General features: G+C 42.8%; 1 protein-coding gene across 1 annotated transcript in view; it reads right to left on the bottom strand.

Moving 5' to 3' along the window:
• LOC127008554 (neuronal acetylcholine receptor subunit alpha-10-like) overlaps positions 1-27,259 on the bottom strand; it is a 104,161-nt gene that overhangs the window by 62,860 nt on the left and 14,042 nt on the right. The window contains exons 2-3 of the mRNA XM_050880728.1: positions 16,999-17,153; positions 6,762-6,945 (exon numbers count right to left, since the gene is read on the bottom strand). Of these exons, the coding sequence (XP_050736685.1) occupies positions 6,762-6,945; positions 16,999-17,153 (339 nt within the window). The remainder of the gene's footprint in view (positions 1-6,761; positions 6,946-16,998; positions 17,154-27,259) is intronic.

The following is a 27,259-nucleotide window of genomic DNA, read 5'->3' as shown; positions in this document are numbered from 1 at the left end:
CTGCAAAACGTCCGGGACAGACGTCACACTTAAGGTTCGAAGGCATTGTTAGAATTTTAAGCGAGTTAACAGTTTGGGCAAATATTAAAAGCGCTGAAATACTTTAAATTGTGACCATAAATTGAATTGTATAAAAATTGTGCATGGAAATTAGATACTGCTGTGCTAGATGCCTCCAACACTGGGAGTTCGCTCCCACAGGGTCTTGAAAACGCCTCAAAGACCAATCGCTTGTCCTGAGCCTCGGTCACGAGAGAGACTTTCACAACCCGGCGCTTTTCAGCTATTGTCCTCGAAGTTTTGTCCCATAGCACGGGGCCGGCGTAGTCACACAGAGCAGAGCTGGCAAGGGAGGAGAGGAACCAGCAATTCGTTCCCACTTTCCGAAACGTCTAACCCAACTCTGCGACCCTTTCGAGGCCTGGCCAGTGGCACCTGTCACCAGGTGTTCTCCACCAACTCTAGAGAGTATCAGACGCCCTTCCTGAGAGACCAAAAGACTGAAATATTCCTTGAGTATAAGATAAACCCTCAGAAACTCCACCTAGAAGCCGGGAGGTACAACCTCAAATGGCCCACGGAATAGGAAGAGGATGAGATGAAGAGATTTGATTGAGAGAGAGAAGGGATGAAAGGCCATAAAGAACGGAGAGGTAGGAAGAGGAAGACAACAAAGGACTGAGAGAGAAAGAGAGAGAAGGGAAATAAAAAGAAGCGAAGAAAAGATGAATGAAAAGATTAATAATGAGACTTATGAAAGGATGAAGCGTGAGGAATAGGAGGAGGATGAGGAGAAAGAGAAGGCGATATTCAGGAAAGGTTGAGGAAAGGAGAGAAAAAATGCTAGAGGGTGAATGCCAAAGGAGAAACATTGTGAGAGGAAGAGTGTGAAGAGGGAGGGAATTAATTGAGTGTGGAGCTGGAGATGGTCATGAGAGAGAGAGAGAGAGAGAGAGAGAGAGAGAGAGAGAGAGAGAGAGAGAGAGAGAGAGAGAGAGAGAGAGAGAGAGAGAGAGAGAGAGAGAGAGAGAGAGAGAGTAATACAATAGGGGAAAGGAAGGAGCAGGAGGAGGAAGAGAGCGGATGTTGAAGACGAGCTGGGAGGAATGGAGTAGAGAGAGTCTAAAAGTATTTCATAAATGGATTTCACGGGAGAGAGAGAGAGAGAGAGAGAGAGAGAGAGAGAGAGAGAGAGAGAGAGAGAGAGAGAGAGAGAGAGAGAGAGAGAGAGAGAGAGAGAGAGAGAGAGAGAGAGAGAGAGAGAGAGAGAGAGAGAGAGAGAGAGAGAGAGAGAGAGAGAGAGAGAGGGTGCCTATGCAAAAAACCCAGCAAAATCAACAATAAAATCTACCTTACCAACCCCAAAACAACAGCAATAATGATAATAGCTAGTGTTAAGGATAAATACATAATAATAACAATAATAGAGTATATCATATTAATAATTACGGTCACGAGTCAACGGACAGGTTATTTGGCCCAACTTTGCTCCGTCCGTGCTCAAAACTTTTCATAATTCTTCAGTTTCTTGGACGCTTGGAGTCTGCCAATTAGGAAGGAAGCGAAGGGAGAAGGAAAAATATATAATAAATCTCCTCTCGAATACGAAAATCAATGGAACGACAAAGAAAATAAGTTAAGGCAGGAAGACAAAGAATAACAGGAAAATTTTGTAAGAATAGCTAGGAAAAAATAAACAGGATTAGGGAAGCATCGAAGATATATATATATATATATATATATATATATATATATATATATATATATATATATATATATATATATATATATAGAGAGAGAGAGAGAGAGAGAGAGAGAGAGAGAGAGAGAGAGAGAGAGAGAGAGAGAGAGAGAGAGAGAGAGCTAGAGAGAGAGAGAGAGAGAGAGAGAGAGAGAGAGAGAGAGAGAGAGAGAGAGAGAGAGAGAGAGAGAGGGGTAATAAGGCAAAATAATACAAATAAATCACTACAGCATGGGTTCCCAAACTTTTTACGTTATGCTCCCTATTGATTTCTAAGATATCGTCACGTCCCCCCCATCCCTTGTTCATATATATATATATATATATATATATATATATATATATATATATATATATATATATATATATATATATATATATATATATATATATATATATATATATATATATATATATATATATATATATATATATATATATATATATATATATATATATATATATATATATATATATATATATATAAACTCCTGTAAGGATTATTCAAACAGTGTTACTTCATGTATATATGCGCGTGTGTGTGTGTGTGTGTGTGTGTGTGTGTGTGTGTGTGTGTGTGTGTGTGTGTGCATTTATTTCTTTGCAAAACTACAATTTTTGGCAGACGGAATCACGTCCCCCCTTGTATCCAGCTCACGCCCCCCCAGGGGGGCGTGCCCCTCAGTTTGGGAACCACTGCTCTACAGGGACACGAATAAATTGCTTGGAGGGAAGTCGTATGTTTTTAGGGTCAGTAAGATGGCGAGAAACCCATTAAAGAGTTTTCAGAAAGGATCCAATACTATAAATGACTTGAAGAGATGCTCTGAGACTTAGGGGTCCGACACGAGTTTTCTTGCTTTTCAGAGGAGGGGAAGAAGGAGGAGGAGGGGGAGGAGGAGGAGGAGGGGGAGGATGAGGAGGAGGGAGGGGTTGGATGAGGAGGAGGGAGGGGTTGGATGAGGAGGAGGGAGGGGTAGGAGGAAGGGAAGTGTAGGAAGAGAGAGAGAGAGAGAGAGAGAGAGAGAGAGAGAGAGAGAGAGAGAGAGAGAGAGAGAGAGAGAGAGAGAGAGAGAGAGAGAGAGAGAGAGAGAGAGAGAGAGAGAGAGAGAGAGAGAGAGAGAGAGAGAGAGAGAGAGAGAGAGAGAGAGAGGAGGAGGTGGAGGAGGAGGAGGAGGAGGATGAATGTTAGTTTTTTAGCTTACGTATCAATTTCTATGTTTTTTACGTGTTTTTGAGTGGTGAAAAATCTAAGCTTAACTCTGAACAGACATCGTTTTTCACCCATTTTTTTTTTAGTTGACAGAAATGGATGTTTTGCTATCATCTATACATTTGTTTCATCGGGTTCATGTAGAATGTCTGACGGGTGTTTTCCTTTGTGTTCTCTTGCGCTCATAACACTTTCATATATTCAGTCATTCTTTGGTGTATTGTGTTTTTTTATGGCTGGATCTGGGGTATATGTTGTTTGGCTGTGTAGGCTGTTTGCATATCAGCACACGACATATAAACAGATCGTTGCAGAATTTCCTGTTATCGTGTCAACCAACTCACCACGTCCCCGCCTTCCGTTCCGCTACCAAGTTCCAATATTCCGAATGGCAAAATTTGAAAGGAATGTTGCTTTTCACCGCCATGTATGCAGATGTACTTTTTTTTTTTACAGCAAAGGAGACATTCCAAGGGCGTAAAAAAAAACCAATAATAAAAAAAAAAAACCCGCATTGCATTACTTTATCTTGCCAATACTCCGTGTACAGCCATTCCAGTATTCCATTTAGATATCCAGTATTCCGGCGACCCTGTATTCCATGTATTCAGTATTCCAGTATTTCAGTTGCACATCACCAGGCTTGCAATATTATTGATACTTTATATTCTCCCGCTCAAAGATCCAGGAACACGTATTCACACATATTCCATGGTGGGAGTATTCCAGTATTCCATCAGCAACTATTATTAAAAGGTATTATTTATGTCGACCTAGAGGCTCCCATCCTAATGTTCCTGGAATACGCGCTCACGCCCGTTTTTCTACTGGCTTCCACTCTCCACACCCACTCAGGTATATTAATAACTCACCTGCCGCTCACCCTGCAGCCTTACACTATAACAAGGCCGTCACTGTGCACTTATCCAACTTATTGATCCCAGGATGTCTTTAGCTTGCCGGCGTGACCTTTCTTGACCTTTGACGTTCCCACTCGATGTAACCTTTCCTCTTAATTCATTATTCTCACTTCATAATTAACATCAATCATTATTAACCTACTGCAGTACAATGGCCTTTCCCAACGTTCTCCGCTTTTCTGTCTGACGTAACCGTAAGAGGAGGAGGAGAAGGAGGAGGAGAAGGACGAGGAGGAGGAGGAGGAGGAGGAGGAGGAGGATAATATTTTTTTAGTTTACATAATAGTTTTTTTTAAATATTTTTTCGTGTTTCCTGCCCCGTCAAATATTTTAACGGCCGTAATCCAAGCTCTCTTTCACTCAGAAATATCAGGTGCTACCAACTCAAAAACCAACGACAGCTTCTAAACAGCCTTTTGCATTTGCCGAAGTCCACATATTTCACTTCCACTTACATTTTTTCCTTGTTTGCGTCACACCAACAGATAAAATAAACGTGTTGGTTGGAGTCATCAAACCGCTGAGGTGGTTCATAGATATTTCATTGGTAACCGCGTCTTGCACACTGATAACGTTGGAACTGACTTTAAGGGAACGGCCGAGGAATGGCGGGGTAATATGAGCGTAATTTCATTTGTCCACTTGGTTATCTTTCTGCACTGACTTCTATAATCCCTGGACTACCACCTTGTTGCATTGATTGTCCTATCTGTTATCACATCTACGCTTGGTGTGACTTACGTCCAACCTAGTGACGTACTTTTACTCGTTTCAAGAATCCCTTTCATTGCAAGATTAACACAGTTTCTAACATCCTCATTTTCATTCTAGGATATCTCGTACTTATTGCAGTATTCCAGCATCCCAAGCTTTTCTTTTTACTAATTTATCCATCCATTCCAATAATCCAATCCACTCCTTCCATTAAACTAACATCTATTCCTGAACTCCAATATCCTTCTCATTCCAAAACTCCTTAGAAATTCGCACTAGCATCCTTATTCCATTATTTTCGTTCTCATTGTTGTAAAATCTAGTCTTTATACTTATACACCCATCCATTTCAATGATCTAATCCACTCCTACATTCAAACTAACATCTAATCCCATACTCCAATTCCTGCCCATTCCAATATGTCCATTAGCAATCAGCTCTAACATTCATATTCCCATCATGCCAGACCATTCCAACATATTCCAACACTCGCAGCATCCACAACACTAACACACACAGGCATTCCGTCTATCAGCATTGGCTCCCGTCATTCCTCATTCCCATTCCCACATTCCAGGTCTGACGTAAGTTCATTACACACTGCTTTGGCTAAGAGGGACTCAACAGGGGGGTGGAGGGGGTGAAGAGGGGGGCGTGATGTTACCTGGAATGACCTTAACACTGTGGTAATGGAACAGGAAATGACCCTTGAGTCGTCCTACCTCCTTCTCCTCCTCTTCATCTCCTTCCTTCTCATCCTTGTCTTCTTCCTCCTCCTCCTCCTCCACAACCTCAAGTCTTTCTACATATCCACTCTTCCATATTCTCCTTGAATCTTCCTACTCCCTCCTTCTCCTTCTCTTCCACCTCTTCCTTCCTATATGATCCTCTTCCTCTTCCTCCTCCTCTTCCTCTTCCTCTTCTTCCTCCTCCTCCTCATCCTCTATTATTAATTCCACATCTTGTTTCTTCTCTCTCTCCTCCTCCTCCTCCTCTCTCTCCTCTCACTCTCTCTCTCTCCTTCTTCTACTTCTTCTTCTTCTTCTTCTTCTTCTTCTTCTTCTTCATCTTATTCTTAATCTTAATCTTAATCTTAATCTTCTTCTTCTTCTTCTTCTTCTTCTTCTTCTTCTTCTTCTTCTTCTTCTTCTTCTTCTTCTTCTTCTTCTTCTTCTTCTTCTTCTTCTTCTTCTTCTTCTTCTTCTTCTTCTTCTTCTTCTTCTTCTTCTTCTTCTTCTTCTTCTTCTTCTTCTTCTTCTTCTTTGCTTCTTTCCTTTCCCGTTTCCTTCTCTATCTCCTTTTTTTTCTACCTTTCCTTCTACAAACTGTTATTTTATTTCTTTCCTCTACCATCTCTCTTTCTCTCCTTAGTTCCTCTCTTCCCCATATATATTCCCTCCCTCTCCGCTCACAGCTATTACCCTCTCTTCCTCTGCTCCTCTCTCTCCCTTTCCTCCTTTCCTCCTCACTTCCTCTCAACTAAACTCCCTTTCTTCCCTCTCGTGGATTTCCTCCCTCACATCCTCCTTCCTTCCTCTTCCTTCCTGACCTTTATTCCGTTATTCCCCCGTTTCCTGTTCCCCTTCCTTCACATCCTCCTATTTTCCTTCACCTTCTCCTTCACGCCATACCTCCACTTTTCCTCCATTCAATCTACATAATTAATTTCTTCTATTCCTTTCTCTTTCCCCTTCTCTTTCACTCCTCTTATATTTTATCTTTCCTCTATTTCCTTACTTTTCTAGTCAGGACAGCAGGGTAGTGGACACGTATTTGAGAATTGTAGGGCAGGCATATTACATACATAAATGCATACATATACACGCATTCATACATAAATACATACGCGCATGCATGCACACACGCGTGCAGGCATGCATACACAAACACAAAGAAACATGCAGACTCCCCGGGAAAACACACACACACACACACACACACACTATCACCACACATCACCACAATTTACCCACCACCACATTATCTAGCACTCCCACACCTGCCCATTACCTGTCCACACATGACCCACACCTTTCCACACCTGCCTGGAACACACCTGGACAAACACACACCTTGCTACCACCACACCACTACCACCTGTCTACCCCATATATTCACACTCACCCCCCCAACACCTGTCTATCCATCCTTCTCCCCTTCCTCCCCACACACCTGGTATCCGTCGTAGGTCCAGGAAGCCCACATCATCTTGCAGGACTGGACGTCGAAGGGGAAGTACTCCACGTTCATGTCGCAGGAGGAGCGATAGATGCCGTGAGACAGCCACGTCACCTCCCCGCTCGAGGTGACGATCACGTTGGTGTTGATGGTCGCCGCTGAGTACTGGGCGTCCGCGCTGAGGGGATGAGAGTGGAAGGGGAGGTGGTCAAACATCTACATCAGAACTGTTAACGAACCTGCACCCTGCTGTCTTTACTTCTTCCCTGCCTGTACCTTCACCACTATCCCACTTCATCTTACTGCACCCGGTAGCTTCGGGGATCATGTTTCTCAAAGGCCCCTCTAAGCGAGAAAAAGGAGAAAAAATCATCACTCACGCAAACCATTTCATAATATATATCAGCGCATTTGTGATCAGGTTATGCATAATCTATTTTTTGGGGTTTATATCATGGCAAAAATTTGGCTCGCCACTGGTACACGGTAAAGCCACACATTTGGTCCATCGCTGCTGCCGGGTTAAAAGAAAATGATGTGGTGGTATATGGGGCAGAGGAAGAAGAGTGGTGAATGGGGCAGAGAGAGGAGGGTGGTGAGGCGTTGTGTGATGAATAGGAACTGGGTGAATGTGTATGAAGAACAATGAGCGGGATGGTAAATAGGTGCTGGGTGTTCTTATGTTCTTATAATGAATAGGTATACTGGGTGCATAGGTAGATAGGACAGAGTGAGGAGGGTGGTGAATAACTCCTGGGTGATGAATAGGTACTAGGAGCCCGATCTGAGGGGGGTGAAGAGGAGATGCGTTAAAGGGGCTGATTATAATTATGTGGTATGTAAGTTGTCATGGCGCCGCTACTTGAGGTATGTGAGGCAGAGTGAGAAGGGTGGTGGTAGTGTGGTTGTGATGTGGTGTTTGTATGGCACTGGTGTGGTGTGAAAGGGTAATGACCGTTGTTGATGTAGTGGTGTTGGGGAAGAAGTAATGGTGTGTTGGTGAATACAGGTGATGATGCAGCGGTATGGTGAAGATGGCAATGATATGATGATGTAACTTGATGAATTGATAGCTCGACAAACTGACATTCAGGTAGATAGACCGGTAGACAGATGAAAAGACAAAAGCATATACAGATAGTTTAATGAATTGATAGACACAATGACATGTAGCTAGTTAGATAGACACAGACACAGACAGATAGGTAGATAAATTTATATTAATAGAGATACTCAGATAAATAGATTTCTAAAAAGACACGTAGATAAAATGAGAGATAAATAGGGCAAGATGGATAAAAGGATGGAAAGGTTAGATAGGTAGACAGACAGATAATTAGACAAATAGATTCCCAGGAAGATAGTAGATAAAATGACCCAGGAAGTTAATAGATAGAATGGAAAATAAATAGAACTAGATGGATAGCCGGATAGTTAGGTTTTCAGACAGACAGCCACACAAATACGTATAAGCTGAAAGCCTTAGCTTGGTTCAGCGTCCACAGAGAATAAAGGAAAGGAAAACAGGCGAGCGGTCGGGAAAAAAAAGAAGAGGATGAAAGGAAGAAAAAGAATGGAGAAAACAAAAGAAAATAATAATAAAAGAATGACAGACAAAAGATATTCAAAGCAAGGACTGGAGCGCCATGTCCGTCGACTCTTTCGTGAGCAAAGAAATAATAAAAAAAAATATTCAAGATTGCAGAATAGAGGAAAAAAAAAAGTCAAGGAAAGAAGAGAGGAGACACCTAACTTCTGGGAACGGAAGGAGTAGCAGGAGGAGGAGGAGAAGCAGAAGGAAACATGGACTAGCAGGCAGCAGAAAGCCTGTTGGCTCATAACTAGGCTGCCTGCTTTCAGTGATTTACTCAATCCGTTTGCCGTAGGAGTGGCTTGCAGGAAAGGATTAAAGCACTTGTGTACCTACTCTTGGACACGTTCAGTTCACTTCCGATGCAGCAAAGTGGCGATCAATGCGTTTCTTGAAGGAGTTGATGCTCTCTGCGCTAACCACTTCTGCAGGAAGGCTGTTCCAATGGCGAACAACTCTATTCGAGAAATAACTCCTGCCGATGTCGGTATTGCATCGTTTTGCTTGAATTGTTTTTCCATTGTTTCTTGTCCTCGGGTTAGGTTGTAGCGTGAAGAGTTTTGAGTGATCAACGTTGCTGAGCTTGTTCAGGTGCTTAAAGACTTGTATCATGTCTTCCCGCAGTCGTCTCTTTTCCATCGTGAAGAGGTTGAGTCGCTCGAGTTGCTCTTCGTAGGGCTTCGTCCTCAATGATGGTATCATCTTCGTGGCACGTCGCTGTACTCTCTCAAGTAATTCAATGTCTTTCCTGTAATTTGGAGACCAGAATTGCACGGCGTATTCCAGGTGGGGCCTTACCAGCGAATTATACAAGGATAACATATCTCCCGGCGTCTTGTATTTGAAGTTCCTTGCTATGAACCCAAGCATTGTATTGGCTTTCTTACAGGCGGACTTGCAGTGTTTTGTTTGTTTCAAGTCACTGCTGATGGTGACCCCGAGGTCTCTTTCCTCTTGCACTACTTGTAGTGGTTCGCCACCCATGTGGTATGTGTGGTTGCTGTTTCTGGATCCGATATGCATTACTTTACATTTGGTAGTGTTGAAGGACATCTGCCATTTTTCTGACCACCGAATGATCTGGTCCAGGTCTCTCTGGATAATTTCGCAGTCTGCCTTCGTGAGGGCCTTCCCACCCACCTTTGTGTCGTCGGCAAATTTTGAAAGATTGGATTTTAATCCTAGTTCTAGGTCGTTGATATATATGATGAAGAGTATGGGTCCCAGCACTGACCCCTGTGGCACTCCACTTGTGACCGGGAGCCACTCGGAGGCCTGTCCGTTGAGTACAACTCGTTGTTTTCTTCCAGTGAGCCAGTCTTTGATCCACGCTGTCAGATTGTCGCCTAATCCCGCCGACTTAAGTTTCTTGAGGAGGAGGAGGAGGAGGAGGAGGAGGAGGAGGAGGAGGAGGGAAAGAATGAGAAGGATGAGGTTGAGGAGAAGAAGGAGAAGGAGGAGGAGTATGAGTAGGAAAAGAAAAAGGACAAGGAGAAGGAGAAGGAAAAGGAGAAGGACAAGGACAAGGACAAGGACAAGGACAAGGACAAGGAGAAGGAGAAGGAGAAGGAGAAGGAGAAGGACAAGGACAAGGACAAGGACAAGGACAAGGACAAGGAGAAAGAGAAGGACAAGGAGGAGGAGAAGGACAAGGAGAAGGAGAAGGAGAAGGAGAAGGAGAAGGAGAAGGAGAAGGACAAGGACAAGGACAAGGACAAGGACAAGGACAAGGACAAGGACAAGGACAAGGACAAGGACAAGGACAAGGACAAGGACAAGGACAAGGACAAGGACAAGGACAAGGACAAGGACAAAGACAAAGACAAAGACAAAGACAAAGACAAGGACAAGGACAAGGACAAGGACAAGGACAAGGAGAAAGAGAAAGAGAAAGAGAAAGAGAAGGACAAGGAGGAGGAGAAGGACAAGGAGAAGAAGGACAAGGAGAAGGAGAAGGACAAGGAGAAGGAGAATGACAAGGAGAAGGAGAATGACAAGGAGAAGGAGAAGGACAAGGAGAAGGAGAAGGACAAGGAGAAGGAGAAGGACAAGGAGAAGGACAAGGAGGAGGACAAGGAGAAGGAGAAGGACAAGGAGAAGGAGAAGGACAAGGAGAAGGAGAAGGACAAGGAGAAGGACAAGGAGAAGGAGAAGGACAAGGAGAAGGACAAGGAGAAGGAGAAGGACAAGGAGAAGGAGAAGGACAAGGAGAAGGAGAAGGACAAGGAGAAGGAGAAGGACAAGGAGAAGGACAAGGAGGAGGACAAGGAGAAGGAGAAGGAGAAGGAGAAGGAAAAGGACAAGGAGGAGGAGAAGGACAAGGAGAAGGAGAAGGACAAGGAGAAGGACAAGGACAAGGAGAAGGAGAAGGAGAAGGACAAGGAGAAGGAGAAGGAGAAGGAGAAGGAGAAGGACAAGGAGAAGGAGAAGGAGAAGGACAAGGAGAAGGAGAAGGAGAAGGACAAGGAGAAGGAGAAGGAGAAGGACAAGGAGAAGGAGAAGGAGAAGGAGAAGGACAAGGAGGAGGAGAAGGACAAGGAGAAGGAGAAGGACAAGGAGAAGGAGAAGGACAAGGAGAAGGAGAAGGACAAGGAGAAGGAGACGAAGGAGAATAATAATAAGGAGAGAGAGAGAGAGAGAGAGAGAGAGAGAGAGAGAGAGAGAGAGAGAGAGAGAGAGAGAGAGAGAGAGAGAGAGAGAGAGAGAGAGAGAGAGAGAGAGAGAGAGATTTACATAGATTTGCATAGAAATTCAGACCACACAGACCCCATGGTCCAGACTAGGTGGTCTGTCCTTAAACCTAAGTGATTTTACATTAATCAGATGGCTCCAAGACGTTGATCTTCTACTCTAGTTAATATTAAGTTCAAGGAAGTGACGGTCGAGCTTGTTTTTAAAGGAGTCAATCGTGTTACACTGGACCACTGATGGTGGGAGCTTATTCCATTCTCGCACTACAACGTTGGTGAAGAAAAATTTGGTGCAGTCTGAATTTACTTGTCTACATTTGAGTTTTGTGCCATTGTTCCGCGTTCGCAAAGTGTCATCGATCATAAATAATTTTGTTCTGTCTATATTCGTGAAACCATTAAGTATTTTAAAACATTCGATCAGTTTTCCTCGGAGGCGACGTTTCTCAAGAGAGAACATGTTAAGGGTGGAAAGCCTTTCTTCGTAGGATTTGTTGCTCAAGGAAGGGATCATTTTTGTTGCTCGACGCTGAACACCTTCTAGTTTAGCAATGTCCTTTGCATGGTGGGGAGACCAAAACTGTACCGCATATTCCAAGTGGGGTCTGACTAAACTATTGTAGAGCGGAAGTATTACATCTTTATTTTTGAATAAAAAGTTTCTTTTAATGAAGCCCAACATTCTGTTCGCTTTATTTGCTGCATCGATGCATTGATGTGAGAATTTGAGGTTTGACGCGATTTTAATCCCCAGGTCCTTAACGCATTGAACACTTGTGAGTTTAACGCCGCGTATTTCGTAATCGAACTTCTTATTTTTTGTTCCAACTTGAAGGACCTGGCACTTGTCTACGTTAAAGGGCATCTCCCATTTATCCGACCAAGCTGAACTTTTGTGCAAATCCTCTTGGAGGCTTTGCCTGTCTTCGTCAGTGAGAACCGAGTTACCAATCTTTGTGTCGTCTGCAAATTTACTAATGCGATTATTGAGTCCAACATCCACGTCGTTGATGTAAATAATGAAGAGCACTGGGCCTAGAACCGAGCCCTGAGGGACGCCACTAGTGACCGGCGCCCACTCTGAGTTAAATCCGTCAATCACTACTCTTTGTTGTCTGTTGCTCAACCAATTCGCGATCCATTGGTTTACTTGACCGTCAATGCCTATTTGCTTTAATTTATAAAGTAATTTATGATGTGGGACTTTATCAAACGCTTTCTGGAAATCAAGATAGACTACGTCCACTGATCTGGTTACGTCATAAATTGAGAAGAGATCGTTATAAAAGGTCAGTAGGTTTGACAGGCAGGATCTTTGTTACGGAAGCCATGTTGTGAATCCCCAATTAATGAGTGGCTTTCGAGGTAACTCACAATTTTGTCTCTAATTATGCTCTCGAGTAGCTTACCTACAATTGAAGTTAGACTAATGGGTCGGTAGTTACCTGGTATTTTTTTGTCTCCCTTCTTAAAAATCGGTGTCACGTTAGCCTTTTTCCAATCCGAAGGGACGATGCCTTGTCGCAAGGACATATTGAATACGGTAGTGAGGGAGGAGAGTATTTCGCTCTTTGTTTCTTTAAGCAGTATAGGATATACTTTGTCGGGTCCGGGACTTTTATTTGTTTTAAGTGAATGGAGAGCTTTAAGGACTTCATCGGTTGTTATTTCAAAATTAGGCAATGCATGCTCGAGATTTACAATAGTACTGGTGTTGTTGGTAGCGAGAGGAAGACTGTTAGTATTAAACACCGAGGAAAAGTAATTGTTTAAGAGGTTTGCAATGTGTTGGCTGTCAGTCACTAGTGCACCGTCGCTGTTTGTTAAAGGTCCAATACCACTTTTGATCGCCTTTCTGTTGTTTATGTAACTGAAGAAAGATTTCGGATTATTTTTACAGTTGGCTGCAATATTTTCTTCATATCTACGCTTTGCCTGACCTACTAGTCTTTTTACTCGTCGCCTGGCATCATTATAAAGTCTAATGTTTTCGGGCGTGCTTTGTTCTTTCTTTAACCTGTAAAACAATTTTCTCTCCTTGACTGATTGTTTAATTTCGTTATTAAACCACGGTGGGCTTTTATTAGTGTTAATTCGCTTCTCGCACAAGGGGACGAATGTGTTCTGCTGAGTGAGTAAGTGATTTTAAAGGCTTAGCCAGGCTTCATCTACGTTGCCGTCATCTGATAGTTGTATTTCTGTTAGTTTTTGTCGGATTTCTACGAAGTTAGCTCTTTTGAAATTGGGCACCTTTACTTTATTTTCAGTCACTGATGATTGAGCTTTAATGTCGACGCGCACTAATTTATGATCGCAAGAACCGAGGTGTTCTCCTACCGTGAGAGAGAGAGAGAGAGAGAGAGAGAGAGAGAGAGAGAGAGAGAGAGAGAGAGAGAGAGAGAGAGAGATAGAGAGAGAGAGGTCGCAATCCATTCCTCGTCTCGACTTAATAAGGTTCTGTTCCTGAGGCGACTTGATCCTTTCCGGGAGTAACGGAATAATAGACTTCCTGTAAGAGGAGGAGGAGGAGGAGGTAGAAGAGGAGGCGGAGGAGGAGGAGGAGGTAGTGGCAGCAGTACTAATGGTGGCGGTAATGGTGATCCGGATTTGGTTAGCAGTAGCGGAGGTTGTGGTGTAGATAATAAAGATCAAAGTAGCAGAGGTTAATGTATAAGAGAGGATTATCAAAACACCTCTACATGACCTCTATTTTGGCCACTCCTCTCTTTATACTTTCATTTGTAGGATCTGTGCTAGCGGTCTTTTTTGTTTGTATTTATTTTTGCCGTTGAGCTGCTTCCTTTAATGTAAATAAATAAAAATGTTCGTTCTAGTGAGACAAAAAATTCTCACCAGATTGCAGCAGCGGACGGACACTCATTGATTACTCCAACCTTATAACTTATTTTCTTAACATCTTTTTCTGCTTACTAGGGTTAAAGGCAGCGATTAAATACGTTTCCTTATGAACATGGTATTGCTGATTGGTGGATTACCTGCACATTAATAACGCAGCCCCGTGCTTCATGCTCTCACGATAAACGGGATGCATGTTTCCAGTCTCTCTATGGGTATGTGGTCCCCGAAAGTAGCCATGGGGTGTTCACGGAATTACTCATTGTGATTCCTTCTCAAAATTACTCTGCTAGACTTCAATCTAACTTAAAAATCGACTAGACTTCAACCTAACTTAAAAATACTCATTGTGATTCCCTCTCAAAATTACTCTGCTAGACTTCAACCTAACTTAAAAATACTCATTGTGATTCCCTCTCAAAATTACTCTGCTAGACTTCAACCTAACTTAAAAATCGACTAGACTTCAACCTAACTTAAAAATACTCATTGTGATTCCCTCTCAAAATTACTCTGCTAGACTTCAACCTAACTTAAAAATCGACTAGACTTCAACCTAACTTAAAAATACTCATTGTGATTCCCTCTCAAAATTACTCTGCTAGACTTCAACCTAACTTAAAAATAGACTAGACTTCAACCTAACTTAAAAATACTCATTGTGCTTCCCTCTCAAAATTACTCTGCTAGACGTCAACCTAATTTAAAAACAGACTAGACGTCAACCTAATTTAAAAACAGACTAGACTTCAACCTAACTTAAAAATACTCACCTGTGATTCCCTCTCAAAATTACTCTGCTAGACTTCAACTACACCTTACCTAACTTAACCTAACTTAATAACCTGACCTGTTCAAGAGTGGGCGACACACACCAGTAGAGAGATCGGGATTACACTTAGGGGATGGAGGTAAAGGAAAGAGGCTGTTGCAATGTGGCGAGTATCGTTTTGACAGACCCACTGCAAGGGACCATAGCACCGTTGCCAGATTATCGTATTCAGAGCCTCGTATGTACCGGTTTCTAAGCCATAGCTATTGCCAAAAAACGCCAATAATTAACCATTTTAACGATAACTATATATGAATGTAGTTATTGGGGTGGAGGAGGCAGTTTTTGGGTCGGAAATCGGCAAATATCAGAGCCTGAGTATGAAAATCTGGCAACATTTCTGACCTTACCTGACCTTACCTAACTTAATAACCGGACCTGTTCAAGAGTGGGCGCCACACACCAGCAGAGAGTCAGGAATACACTTAAGGGATGGAGGTAAAGTAAAGAGGCTGTTGCAATGTGGCGAGTATCGTTTTGACAGACTCACTGCAAGGGACCATAATAGTAGTGGTGTGGAGGGTTGTTATGGATTGTTTAACTCCAGAAATAGTGGCACATGTGGAGCATTTAGTTACGAACAAGATATTAGTGAAAGTAAAGTTACGTCTAGATTAGAGGACAGATAGAGACAATCAACTAAACCTATATTGCAAGAACTTTAGCGGCTGTATTCCAATCCCTCCCTTTCGGTATTTCAAGTATTACCAGCTTAAAAAACAACTCTTTCCTTTCAAACATTTAGTTACGAACAAGATAATAGTGGGAGTAATGTTACGTCTAGATTAGAGGACAGATAGAGACAACCAACAACCTATATTGCAAGAACTTTAGCGGCTGTATTCCAATCCCTCCCTTTCGGTATGTCAGGAATTACCAACTCAAAAAACAACTCTTTTCTTTCAATTATTTTTGTTTTCGATGAATTCCACCTACTTAACTTTAATTTTTTTTCTTGCCCTATTCGTGCAATACCAATAATGAAAGCAATTAATTTTGGGGGTATGAGTGGTTCACAAAATGCTCGTAGGGAATGGGCTCTTGCACATTGATATTGGTGGAACTGATCTCACGGGAATGGACTAGAAAGGGAAAACTCGTAATGTGAGTGTAAGACGAATATATATATATATATATATATATATATATATATATATATATATATATATATATATATATATATATATATATATATATATATATATATATATATATATATATATATATATATATATATATATATATATATATATATATATATATATATATATATATATATATATATATATATATATATATATATATATATATATATATATATATATATATATATATATATATATATATATATATATATATATATATATATATATATATATATATATATATATATGTAAGAAAATTCAGCAAAAATCATATAACAACGCTTATAGATAAACACACACACGCAAACAAACAAACAAACAAACAAAAAAAAATGAAAACCGTCCAGCAAACTCCCTTTCCATTTGTAAAAGAAATGTTAACCTTTGATCTTTACACACACACACACACACACACACACACACACACACACACACACACACACACACACACACACACACACACACACACACACACATTTACCCCCCCCCCCGTAGCTCCCCCTCCCCACTACAATGTCCGACACCACAACAAGCTGCTCCCCATACGTGCGCGCACAGACAGGTACAAGAAAAATGCAATACCGACAATAGTGGAATTCCTGAACACACAGACACTCTATTCCTAAGTTAATTTTAAGTTTGTAATTTTAATGATCTCCATATATAATATGTATATTTTCATCTCTCCAGCTGCTCATCCCTAAATAAACCGTATATTATTATTATTATTATTATTATTATTATTATTATTATTATTATTATTATTATTATTATTATTATTATTATTATGTGTGTGTATTATTATTACACACACACACACACACACACACACACACACACACACACACACACACACACACACACACACACACACACATTTTCACACACACACACACACACACACACACACACACACACACACACACACACACACACACACACACACATTTTCACACACACAACTTTTCACACCCTTACACACACACACACACACACACACACACACACACACACACACACACACTCCATCACACCCATCCACACACACACCCTTCCACAAACACAGCTCCTTTCACACCCCTTCACACCCATTCACACCACCTCCGCTCCTCCTCACTTGTTGTAGAGGATGATGTCTGGCTTCCACACCCGCTGGAAGGGCACGCGGATCACCTGGATGCCGCCGAAGTCCGAGGCGTTCCAGGTGAGGTGCGCGTCGCTCCACACCTGCGTCAGCCAGCAGTTGGTCGTGAGGATCTGGTTCTTCTCATCCTGCGGGGAGGGGAGGAGGAACACAAAGGAACACAAAGGAAGAACAAACAACAGCAGACCTGCTGGTCCTTTCGAGGTTGTTTGTGACAAGCTACACTAACTATCTAATCAAAGGTGGAAGATGAAGGACAGCAAAGGCGAAGGCTCCTCCCCACCCCCCCATCCCTCCAGCCAAAGCTGGCAGGAAAGGAAAAAGAACCATGCAGCATGGAAAAACTGCATGGAATTTATGTAGGAAAGAGGAAAGAACTACCATTACTGCTACCACTAACCGGGCAATAAGAGCGGACAAGGACACCAGTATTCGAAAGAACTTAACGTTATTACGACAATGAGTAATATCTTAGTTGCTGGTTGGATTCAAAACACTTGTCTAATCTATTCTTGAAGGCCGTAACTGTTGTACTATCAACGACATCACAAGGTAGAGAGTTCCAAACATTAACAACTCGATTGAAGAAGAAGTGTTTAGCTTCGTGCGACGAGAATCTTTTACCACTTATCTTCAAATTGTGATTTCTTCTTGTTCTATTTGATCGATCAATTGTAAAGTAATCTTCCGCATTAATATCACTGAATCCTTTGAACATTTTAAACACTTCTATTAGATCGCCTCGCATTCTTCGTTTTGATAGGCTGAATAAATTTACTTCTTTAAGCCTTTGTTCATATGACAAATTTCTCAACCTAGGAATCATCTTTGTTACTCTTCGTTGGACCCGTTCCAACTTTTCTATGTCTTTTCTGTAGTAGGGAGACCAAAACTGTACACAGTACTCTAGACGGGGTCGAACCAACGAATTATACAGTTTTAATATTACTTTTTCCGATTTATTATTAAAGACTCGTCCGATGAAGCCAACCAATTTGTTTGCAGTTTTAACTACCTCTGAACAATGCTGACCGGGCTTTAAATCGCTTGATATAGTGATTCCAAGATCCTTTTCTTTACTTACTGCAGAAAGTTGTTGGCCATTCATTACGTACCGAACGCAATTGTTATTTTTTCCGATGTGCAACACTTTACATTTCTCAACGTTAAATTTCATTTGCCATTGATTGGCCCAACGTGCAAGTCGATCTATATCTGATTGTAAAGCTTCTTCGTCGAGTATCGCAGTTACTTTACTAGCAATTTTGTGTCATCAGCAAATTTTGATACTTTGCAAATGAGCCCATCATCGATATCATTAACATAAATTAAGAAGAGCATGGGGCCAAGCACTGATCCTTGAGGTACGCCGCTTTTGACATCGAGCCAGTTAGATGTAACACCGTTTAGAACTACTCTGTTTCCGCTCAGAGAGCCAGTCCGCAAGCCAATTGTGAATGTTACCCGAGATACCGTGCGCCAGTAGTTTGCTGAGCAATCGTTGGTGGGGACCTTATCAAATGCCTTTTGAAAATCCAGATATATGATATCTACTGATCTGCTTTCATCGAACACATCTAAAATATAGTGAAAAAAATCAAGTAAGTTAGTCAAACACGAACGTTTACTACGGAAGCCATGTTGCGAATTATTTATTATATTATTTTCTTCGAAGAATTTCACCATATTGTCGCGAATGATAGTCTCCATTAACTTACAAACAATAGATGTCAGGCTAATTGGTCGATAGTTTCCTGGATGAGACTTGTCCCCCATTTTGAAAATTGGTGTGACATTTGCAAGTTTCCAATCCGACGGAACTTTTCCAGCTGTTAAAGATTTATTGAATATGATGGAGAGCGGTTTACAAATTTGATGTTTGATTTAAGACCCTAGGGGTAATTTTGTCTGGACCAGGAGCTTTGCTTACTTTAATCTTTTCAATTGTGCGTAAAATGTCACTTTCTACGATAAGCACGCCACTTAACATCTTTTCGGTCCTTCTAACCTCCGGCGGTTGAGGTGATAAACAATCTTCGTCGGTAAATACGGATGCGAAAAAGTTATTTAGGATTGTAGCCATTTCATTTTCATCGTTCGTGTGGTTACCATTTTCATTTGCAAGCGGTCCGATACCACAAGTGAGTGACTTTTTATTATTTACATAGCTGAAAAATTCTTTAGGATTAGATTTACTTGTTTCCGCTATATATTCTTCAAGATTTTTCTTGCTTCGTTTTATTAATTTCTTGGTTTCGCGGCGAATTCTGTCCAACTCTAGTTTGTCAGCCTCGCTCTGAGATGATATGTACCTACTGTATACGCGTTTTGTTAGAGATAGGCTATTTTGAATTTCGTTATTCCACCATTTGGGTTTCTTCTTAGAAGCTGAACGTCTGTTACGATAGGGTACGCATATGCTTATGGCATTGTTCAATATTGTGGTGAAGGCCCCCCAAGATTTATCAATATCTGTTTCCGCCGTGATTTCAGTCCAGTCAGAATTATTTAGAATTGATCGGAGTCTTACGAAATTCGCTCTCTGATAATCAGGCACCTTTTCTTTACTAGGAGTTACTTTACTTTCTTTCATATTGATGCTGAATGTGATTGTTCGGTGATCGCTAGAACTAAAAACTGGACCAACATTTACTTCGTTAACTAGATCAGCTGTCGTTGAAAAGATAAGGTCAAGTATATTATTTTCCTGAGTCGGTTCTTGAACGTGTTGATGTAAATCACTTTCTAGTAAATTTGTGTACAGGTCGAGCCCTGTATGACAGTTCAACGGTTCACCCCATCTTTTCACTGGCAAGTTAAAGTCCCCAACAATTACTGCCTCGCAACTGCTACTTGTTTCTAATAATAATTCACTTAATGCGTGGTCGATATCAAGAGTCTGCCTTGGCGGTCTGTAGATAAGTCCAATTACTATTTTACGAGATTTATTTTTAATTTCAATGAAGACCGTGTCTACATTGGTTATAATATCTGTTTTCACGGATACTTGATGGAGAGTTGTGGATATAAAAGATAACGCCTCCGTCCCGTCTGTTCTTTCTTTCATGACTAAAGATGGTATAACCCGGTAATCTATATTCCGCAATGAAATCTCTATTTGAAGTGTCTATCCAAGATTCTGTGACTCCGATGATGTGATAATGATTTGTAGCTGCGAGGACTTCTAAGTCTTCAAATTTGTTACGTAGGCTACGAGCGTTTACATAGCAAGCTTTAATGTGATTCGAGTCGGGAGTTTTCGGGTTGAGTGCACCCTTACGGTGGAGCTGCTGGTGTTCTCGCCTCCGCGTTTTTGGCTTTCGAAGAGCCACTTGGTCACAGAGCAGCCTCCCGAAACGGGCTGCTCCAACAGGGTTTAAGTGAATGCCATCAGGAAGGAACAAGTCCGAATCGTAGTAAAATTGTTCCACAAGTTAGCGAACTGGACGTTTTCTTGTGAGCAAAGGGACTGAAGTCTGTTGTTTGTGCTGAAGGCCTTACTGTAAAAGCTAGATTCGGCACCGACCCTCGGGAGGATTCCTGAGATTATGATGTTACTGGCATCCGTTTTACGTTTATACTGCTTGATCATGCGGCGGTATTTCTCAAGCAGTTCCTCAGAAAGGGTTGTCTTTACGTCATTTGTCCCCGCGTGAATGACAAAGAGGGTGTTTCGGTCGGCATTTCTCGTGACATCATCGCACGCTGCGGTGATGTCGTCCAGTCTGGCACCTGGATAGCAGTAACGTTTTCTGCGGCCGTTTGATGAACGACCACAGAACTCAACCAGCTGGCCACGCACCATAGAGTCCCCAACTAGGCGAGTCTCGAACTCATCCTCCATGGTGTCTGCCAGTACCTGGAACCTTTTGAAGGTAGGGGGTCAGTAAATCCTTGGTTGCCTGCTTCGGTTTGGCTCCATTCCTTACAGGTTGGAACCCGACATCCTGTGAAGCAGGAAGAGAAGCGTTAAGTGGGGCAGGCTGGAAGTTGTCCTGTGAGGCAGGCTGGGAGTTAGCCTGTGAAGCAGGCTGGGGGTTAGCCTGTGAGGCAGGCTGGGGTTCAGCCTGTGAGGCAGGCTGGCGGTTGTTCTGTGAGGCAGGCCGGGGTTAGCCTGTGAGGCAGGCTGGGGTTAGCCTGTGAGGCAGGCTGGGGTTAGCCTGTGAGGCAGGCTGGGGTTATCCTGTCAGGCAGGCTGGGAGTCAACCTGTGAGGCAGGTAACACGTCCTCCAGTGAAGCAGGAGGGTCGTCTGGAGAGGGCACAGTCTCAGTGGAGGGCCTCTCCACCATCGATAGTGGAGTCACTGCCACATTTGTTAAAACAAATTCCTGAAGGGCTACAAATTTCTTTTCAAGATCATTGTGCTTGACTTTCCACTCAGTCACAGCCTTCTGTAGATGTAATCTTTGAACGCAGAGGCGGCAAGTTTTACTCAGCTGGAAGAACTGAGCTGCAAAACGTCCGGGACAGACGTCACACTTAAGGTTCGAAGGCATTGTTAGAATTTTAAGCGAGTTAACAGTTTGGGCAAATATTAAAAGCGCTTTCGAAATACTTTAAATTGTGACCATAAATTGAATTGTATAAAAATTGTGCATGGAAATTAGATACTGCTGTGTTAGATGCCTCCAACACTGGGAGTTCGCTCCCACAGGGTCTTGAAAACGCCTCAAAGACCAATCGCTTGTCCTGAGCCTCGGTCACGAGAGAGACTTTCACAACCCGGCGCTTTTCAGCTATTGTCCTCGAAGTTTTGTCCCATAGCACGGGGCCGGCGTAGTCACACAGAGCAGAGCTGGCAAGGAGGAGAGGAACCAGCAATTCGTTCCCACTTTCCGAAACGTCTAACCCAACTCTGCGACCCTTTCGAGGCCTGGCCAGTGGCACCTGTCACCAGGTGTTCTCCACCAACTCTAGAGAGTATCAGACGCCCTTCCTGAGAGACCAAAAGACTGAAATATTCCTTGAGTATAAGATAAACCCTCAGAAACTCCACCTAGAAGCCGGGAGGTACAACCTCAAATGGCCCACGGAAGATATCTCTTTCAGGAGAAAACAAGAACCAGCTGTTATGCAGAATAGAGATGGGAGTACCGTCGATAGAGGGGAGGGACGGGGAGCTCACACCGACAACTGGTTCCCAGGGAGGCTTTTATTAGTGTAGAGGTCGCCACACTCCTCTACACCGCAGGCCTAAATAATTAGGCACGGTCCAGCTGACTAGGACCCTGGAACTCCAGCCATTGTCTCATAAAGAGATCCTCTGCCTGCAGTCCAATCCACCACTGCTGCTGCCCAGAGGCTTCACCGTGACCCTGGCACGGGAGACAGATCAGGTATTACACCTTGTCCAAGGGTGACCTGAGACTATGCAGGGCAGGGACGTCTAGTTCCCTGAGGTGAAAACAATTCACCCGCATACCAGGGAGGAGGAGGAGGACGATCAGAAAAAGAAGCCCAAACGACGTAGAATATGAAAAGAAATAAATGAAGACAAGTATAAAGGCAATTTTGAGAAGTGAAATGTGGAGAAGGGAATGAGAAGTAAGAGGAAGAGAAGAAAATGGAGTAAGGGAAAGATAATGTGGTGTAGGGAGTAAGAAGGAGGGAGAGGAGAAGAGGAAAATGGAAGAAGGGGAAGATAAAGATGTGAAGAAGGGAATGAAAAGGAGGAGGAGAACGAGGACAAAGAAATAAAAGAGGAAAATAAGAAAACGTAAGAAAAAACAAGAAGGGAAAGAAACATAACGAAGCGGAAGAAAAAATAGTGAGAATCGAGACAGTAATTTTGACAGTGGTAATGATTAGAAGACAAGAAAGTTACAAGAGCAAAAGGAGGAGAAAAAGAAGGAGAAGAAGGCGCAGTTACCAATAGTTAAGGACGAGGAGGAGAAAGATAAGGAGGAAAAGGATGAGGAGGAGTATGAGGGGAAAGACGAAGACGAAAGGAAAAATGAGGAGGATCAAAGCGGGGTTAAAAGGAAGGAGGAGGAGAAGGAGGAGGAGGAGGAGGAGTAGGAAATGCAAAGGAAACGAAGAGGAGGAGAGACATGTGGAGAAGCATAACCGAAGAAAAATAAATGGAAGGAACAACGAGGAGGAGGAGGAGGAGGAGGAGGAGGAGCAGAAAGAAATGCAAAGGAAACGAAGAGGAGAGACATGAGGAGGAGGAGCATAACCGAAGAAAAAGAAGTGGAAGGAACAACGAGGAGGAGGAGGAGGAGGAGGAGGAGGGCGTGTAGACAATTAAGCAAGTCGGTGAAACAGTTGGATTTGAAGTAAAGAAAAAAAAAACAGTATTGGAAAACAGAAAGAAGAGCGGAGAGGAGGAGGAGGAGGAGGAGGAGAAGAGGAAGAAGAAGAAGAAGAAGAAGAAGAAGAAGAAGAAGAAGAAGGAGAAGTTGCAAAAATAAAAAGAAAAGAGGGAAGAAAGGAAAGAAGGAAGGAAGGAAGGATGAAGGAAAGAAAGAAAAATAGAAAGAAAAAAGAAAGAAAAAAAGAAGAAAAGGAATGAAGAGAGAGAGCGAGAGGAAGGAATTAAAGAAGGAGGATTGGAAGAAAGAAGAGAAAGAGAGGAAGGAGGGAGAAGGGAGGAGGGAGGGTTGGAAGGAATAGCATGAATCTTAAAATATCGTCTGGATTTTTAGAAGAAAGTCTGAAACCAAAGCAATAATTCATCGGTTCTCTTTTCTACCATTATTCTCTGCCTCTTAACTCTAACCAATGACCTGTAGCTATTTTCTTTTATTAGCAGTAGGTCGTAAATTACCTCTTTTTTATCTTTCTCCAACGGACTCGAAAATAATGACCTAGTTCCTATTTTTTTTTATCTATGTACCTCAACGAATTATTGCTGTCTCGTGTGTGTGTGTGTGTGTGTGTGTGTGTGTGTGTGTGTGTGTGTGTGTGTGTGTGTGTGTGTGTGTGTGTGTGTGTTTGCCCTCATTATTTTTCCATCTCCATTTTCCATCTCTCTCTCTCTCTCTCTCTCTCTCTCTCTCTCTCTCTCTCTCTCTCTCTCTCTCTCTCTCTCTCTCTCTCTCTCTCTTTCTTTCTTTCTTTCTTTCTTTCTTTCTTTCTTTCTTTCTTTCTACCTTTCTTACTCTCTCTGCCTCTCTCATTAGGAACCGTGGCTGTTGTTGTCGTTCTCTCTGGTGACAAGAACGTTCACACAATATCGTCAGGTCGTCGTCTTTATGCGGTTCTGGGAAGGCTTGAGGAAGGAAGACCTAATAATGATCCTCCTTTTCTTCCTCTTATTCCTCTTCTTGTTTCTGTTGTTCTTGTTTGGTCCGTTTTAGGTCGTTTAATTTTTCTCGATCAATTTCTCACTTTTTTTCATGTTACTCTTTAGCTCTCTTCTAGTTTTCATTCCTTCTTCTTGTTCTTGTTTTTCTTATCTTTATTCATTTCTCTCTTTGTTCTTTATTCCTCTCTATCTCTCTTCCTCCAGTATTCATTTCTTTATTTTGTTCCATTTTTTAGATTTTTCAACTTTTATTCCTTATCTCTTTTCCTCCAATTTTCCTTCCTTGTTTTTGTTCCTGTTTTTCTCTTCATTCATTTTTCATTCTGTTCCATATTAATCGTTATCTCTATTCCTCCATTTGTCTTCCCTTTCAATTCTTTCTCTTTCTAACTCCGGCTGTTCATCTTCCTGCTAATATGTCCTCTCGCTTCTGCTTTCTTCTTTCTCAGTTATTATTTTTCATTCTCTCTCACTCTCCTTCTCGTCTTCCTCCACGTCCTCTTCCTCTTCCTTCTGATCATTTATCAACTTATTTTCTTCTTCAGATCTTATTCATATTCCTGTTGGCGTCTGCACTTCCTCTTTAATTCTTCTTATCTTTCCTTCCTTATTCCCACTCCTATTCCTTCTGCTCCTCCTCCTCCTCCTCCTCCTCCTCTTGCTCCGTCTCTGCAGTTAATCACCGAAGTTGCTAATTTTTTTTTTCAGTAATATATTTTCGTATGTTCAATTACTCTTGTCATTACACTATCTTCCCTCATGATCCTCCTTCTCCTCCTCCTCCTCCTCCTCCTCCTCCTCCTCCTCCTCCTCCTCCTCCTCCTCCAGCTCTTCATCATCTTCCTCTGATTACCTCTTTCCATGCTGCCTCTTTCCTTTCCAAATGTTTTCATGCATCCATATTTCTCTCTCTCTCTCTCTCTCTCTCTCTCTCTCTCTCTCTCTCTCTCTCTCTCTCTCTCTCTCTCTCTCTCTCTCTCTCTCTCTCTCTCTCTCTCTCTCTCTCTCTCTCTCTCTCTCTCTCTTTCCTCCTCCTCCTCCTCCTTATCCTCATCCCCCATTTTTCTTCCTTGAGGTCGCCTTCTTCATGATCTTCGCTGCCATTGTCTTCTTCGTCTCCTTCTTCTTCTTCTTTTTCTTCTTCTTCTTCTTCTTCTTCTTCTTCTTCTTCTTCTTCTTTTTCTTCTTTTTTTACATCCTAATCCTATTCTTCCTCTTCCTTATCCTCAAATGATCCTTCTCTTCTCCATGGTTTTCGATTGCCTTATCCTAGTCACTGTCGTCTATTACCTTCCTCCTTCTTTTCCTCCTCTTCTTTTCACTTTCCTCCTCTTCCTCCTCTCCCCTTCTACTTCCTTTACCTCCTTCTTTTCACTTTCCTCCTTTCCTTCCCCTCCTCTGTTTCTTTTTCCCCTTTTTTCTTCGCTTCTCCTTTCTTCTTTTTTCTTTCTCCTTTCCTTCTCTACTTCCTCCTCCTCCTTCTCCTCTTCTTCACTTTCCTCCTCTTCCTTTTCTTCCTCCTCTCCTTCCTTCTCCTCTTTCTTCTATTCACATTCCTCTCTTTCCTCCTTTCCCCTTCTACTTCCTTTCCCTTCTTCTCGTCTGCACTTTCCTCCCCTTCTTCTCCTTTTTCCCTTCCTTCTCCTCTTCACTTTCCCCCTATTTTCTCCTCTTCTTTCTCTCATCTTCCTCCTCTTCCTCCTCCTCCTCCTCCTCGTCCCACTAATGGCCGGCTACTCAGGGCAGACTCCGCCATTACCATCTGATGGATTGTTTCCTCAAGCGAAAAGCTGCTCCTCTGTTTCTCTTTCCCCGAAGCCTCTCCATCTGTTGCTGCTTCCCCCCCCACCAACCCCCATCCTTCCACTCCTCTCTGTCTTTCTCCTTTCCTCCACAATTCTGGCTCCCTACTTTTTCTCCATCTCACACTTCCTCAATCCTCCATCTTGCTCGCAACCTGACATTCCCTCCTTTCTTCCCTTCATCATCCTCTTTTTCTCTCTTCCCGAAGTCTTTCCCCGAAGCCTACCCATAGGGTAGGCGGTGGCGGAGTGGATAACGTGACGGCGCCGCATACAGGACGACATGGGTTCGCGCCCCGCTCGGTGCTACAAGCTGGGATTTTTCAGTCACCGCCGAGTGGCCTAAGACTACCCACATGCTGTCCAGAACACCATCTATCAACCCGGACTCTCTCTAAAAGAAAGGGTCAGTGATGAGCTCCGGGGTGGGCAGCATGAGTCAAGCGAGGTGGCGCCACTATAAACACTTGCCTGCGCCAGAACGGGGTGAGGCAGACCATCAGGCCATACCGGCGCCACAGGCGGAAACGTAAAAAAAAAAAAAAAAAAAAAAAAAATTCTTCCACCCTTCCTTCCACTTCTCTGTCTTGCTCCTTTCCTCCACTATTCTGGCTTCCCACCTTTGCTCCATCTCACACCTCCTCAGTCTGACCTTGCGTACCTTCATTTTGCTCTCAACCTCACATTCCTTCCTTTCTTCCCTCCATCTTCCCCTATTTCTCTTTCCACGAATCCTCTCCATCTATTGTTGTCCCCCCTCCCCCCTCCACTCCTCTGCCTCTCCACAATTGTGGCCTCCTAACTTTCCTGCATCCATCCTGCCCACAGTCCCACGTTCCCTCCTTCCTTCCACGCATCCTTCCTTCCTTTGTTTCACCTCTCTCCTCCTCCTACTTGTTTTTCCTCCGTAACAACTATATCGAATCTGGAAAAGGTCAGTCTGCCTATTATAGTCTCCACCCCCCCTCCTCCACCCACCTCCCCACTCCTCTGCTTTTCTTCCTTCCTCCACAATTCCTTACATTTCCTCTAGCCGACCTTGCTTTCCTCCATTCTACCCTCTATCCGATACTCTCTCCTTTCATCCAATCATAGCTCCAGGACCAATGCCACGGAGATGAGCACTGAGGCCACGTGCAGCTATAGCGTATGGGCCAACTATACTTTCCTTCCATCTTTCC

This window comes from Eriocheir sinensis, chromosome 38 (genome assembly GCF_024679095.1).
Source record: "Eriocheir sinensis breed Jianghai 21 chromosome 38, ASM2467909v1, whole genome shotgun sequence".
Classification (NCBI taxonomy): Eukaryota; Metazoa; Arthropoda; class Malacostraca; order Decapoda; family Varunidae; genus Eriocheir; species Eriocheir sinensis.
The sequence above is the reverse complement of the archived record's forward strand: the minus strand, read 5'-3'. Positions and strand labels throughout refer to the sequence as shown.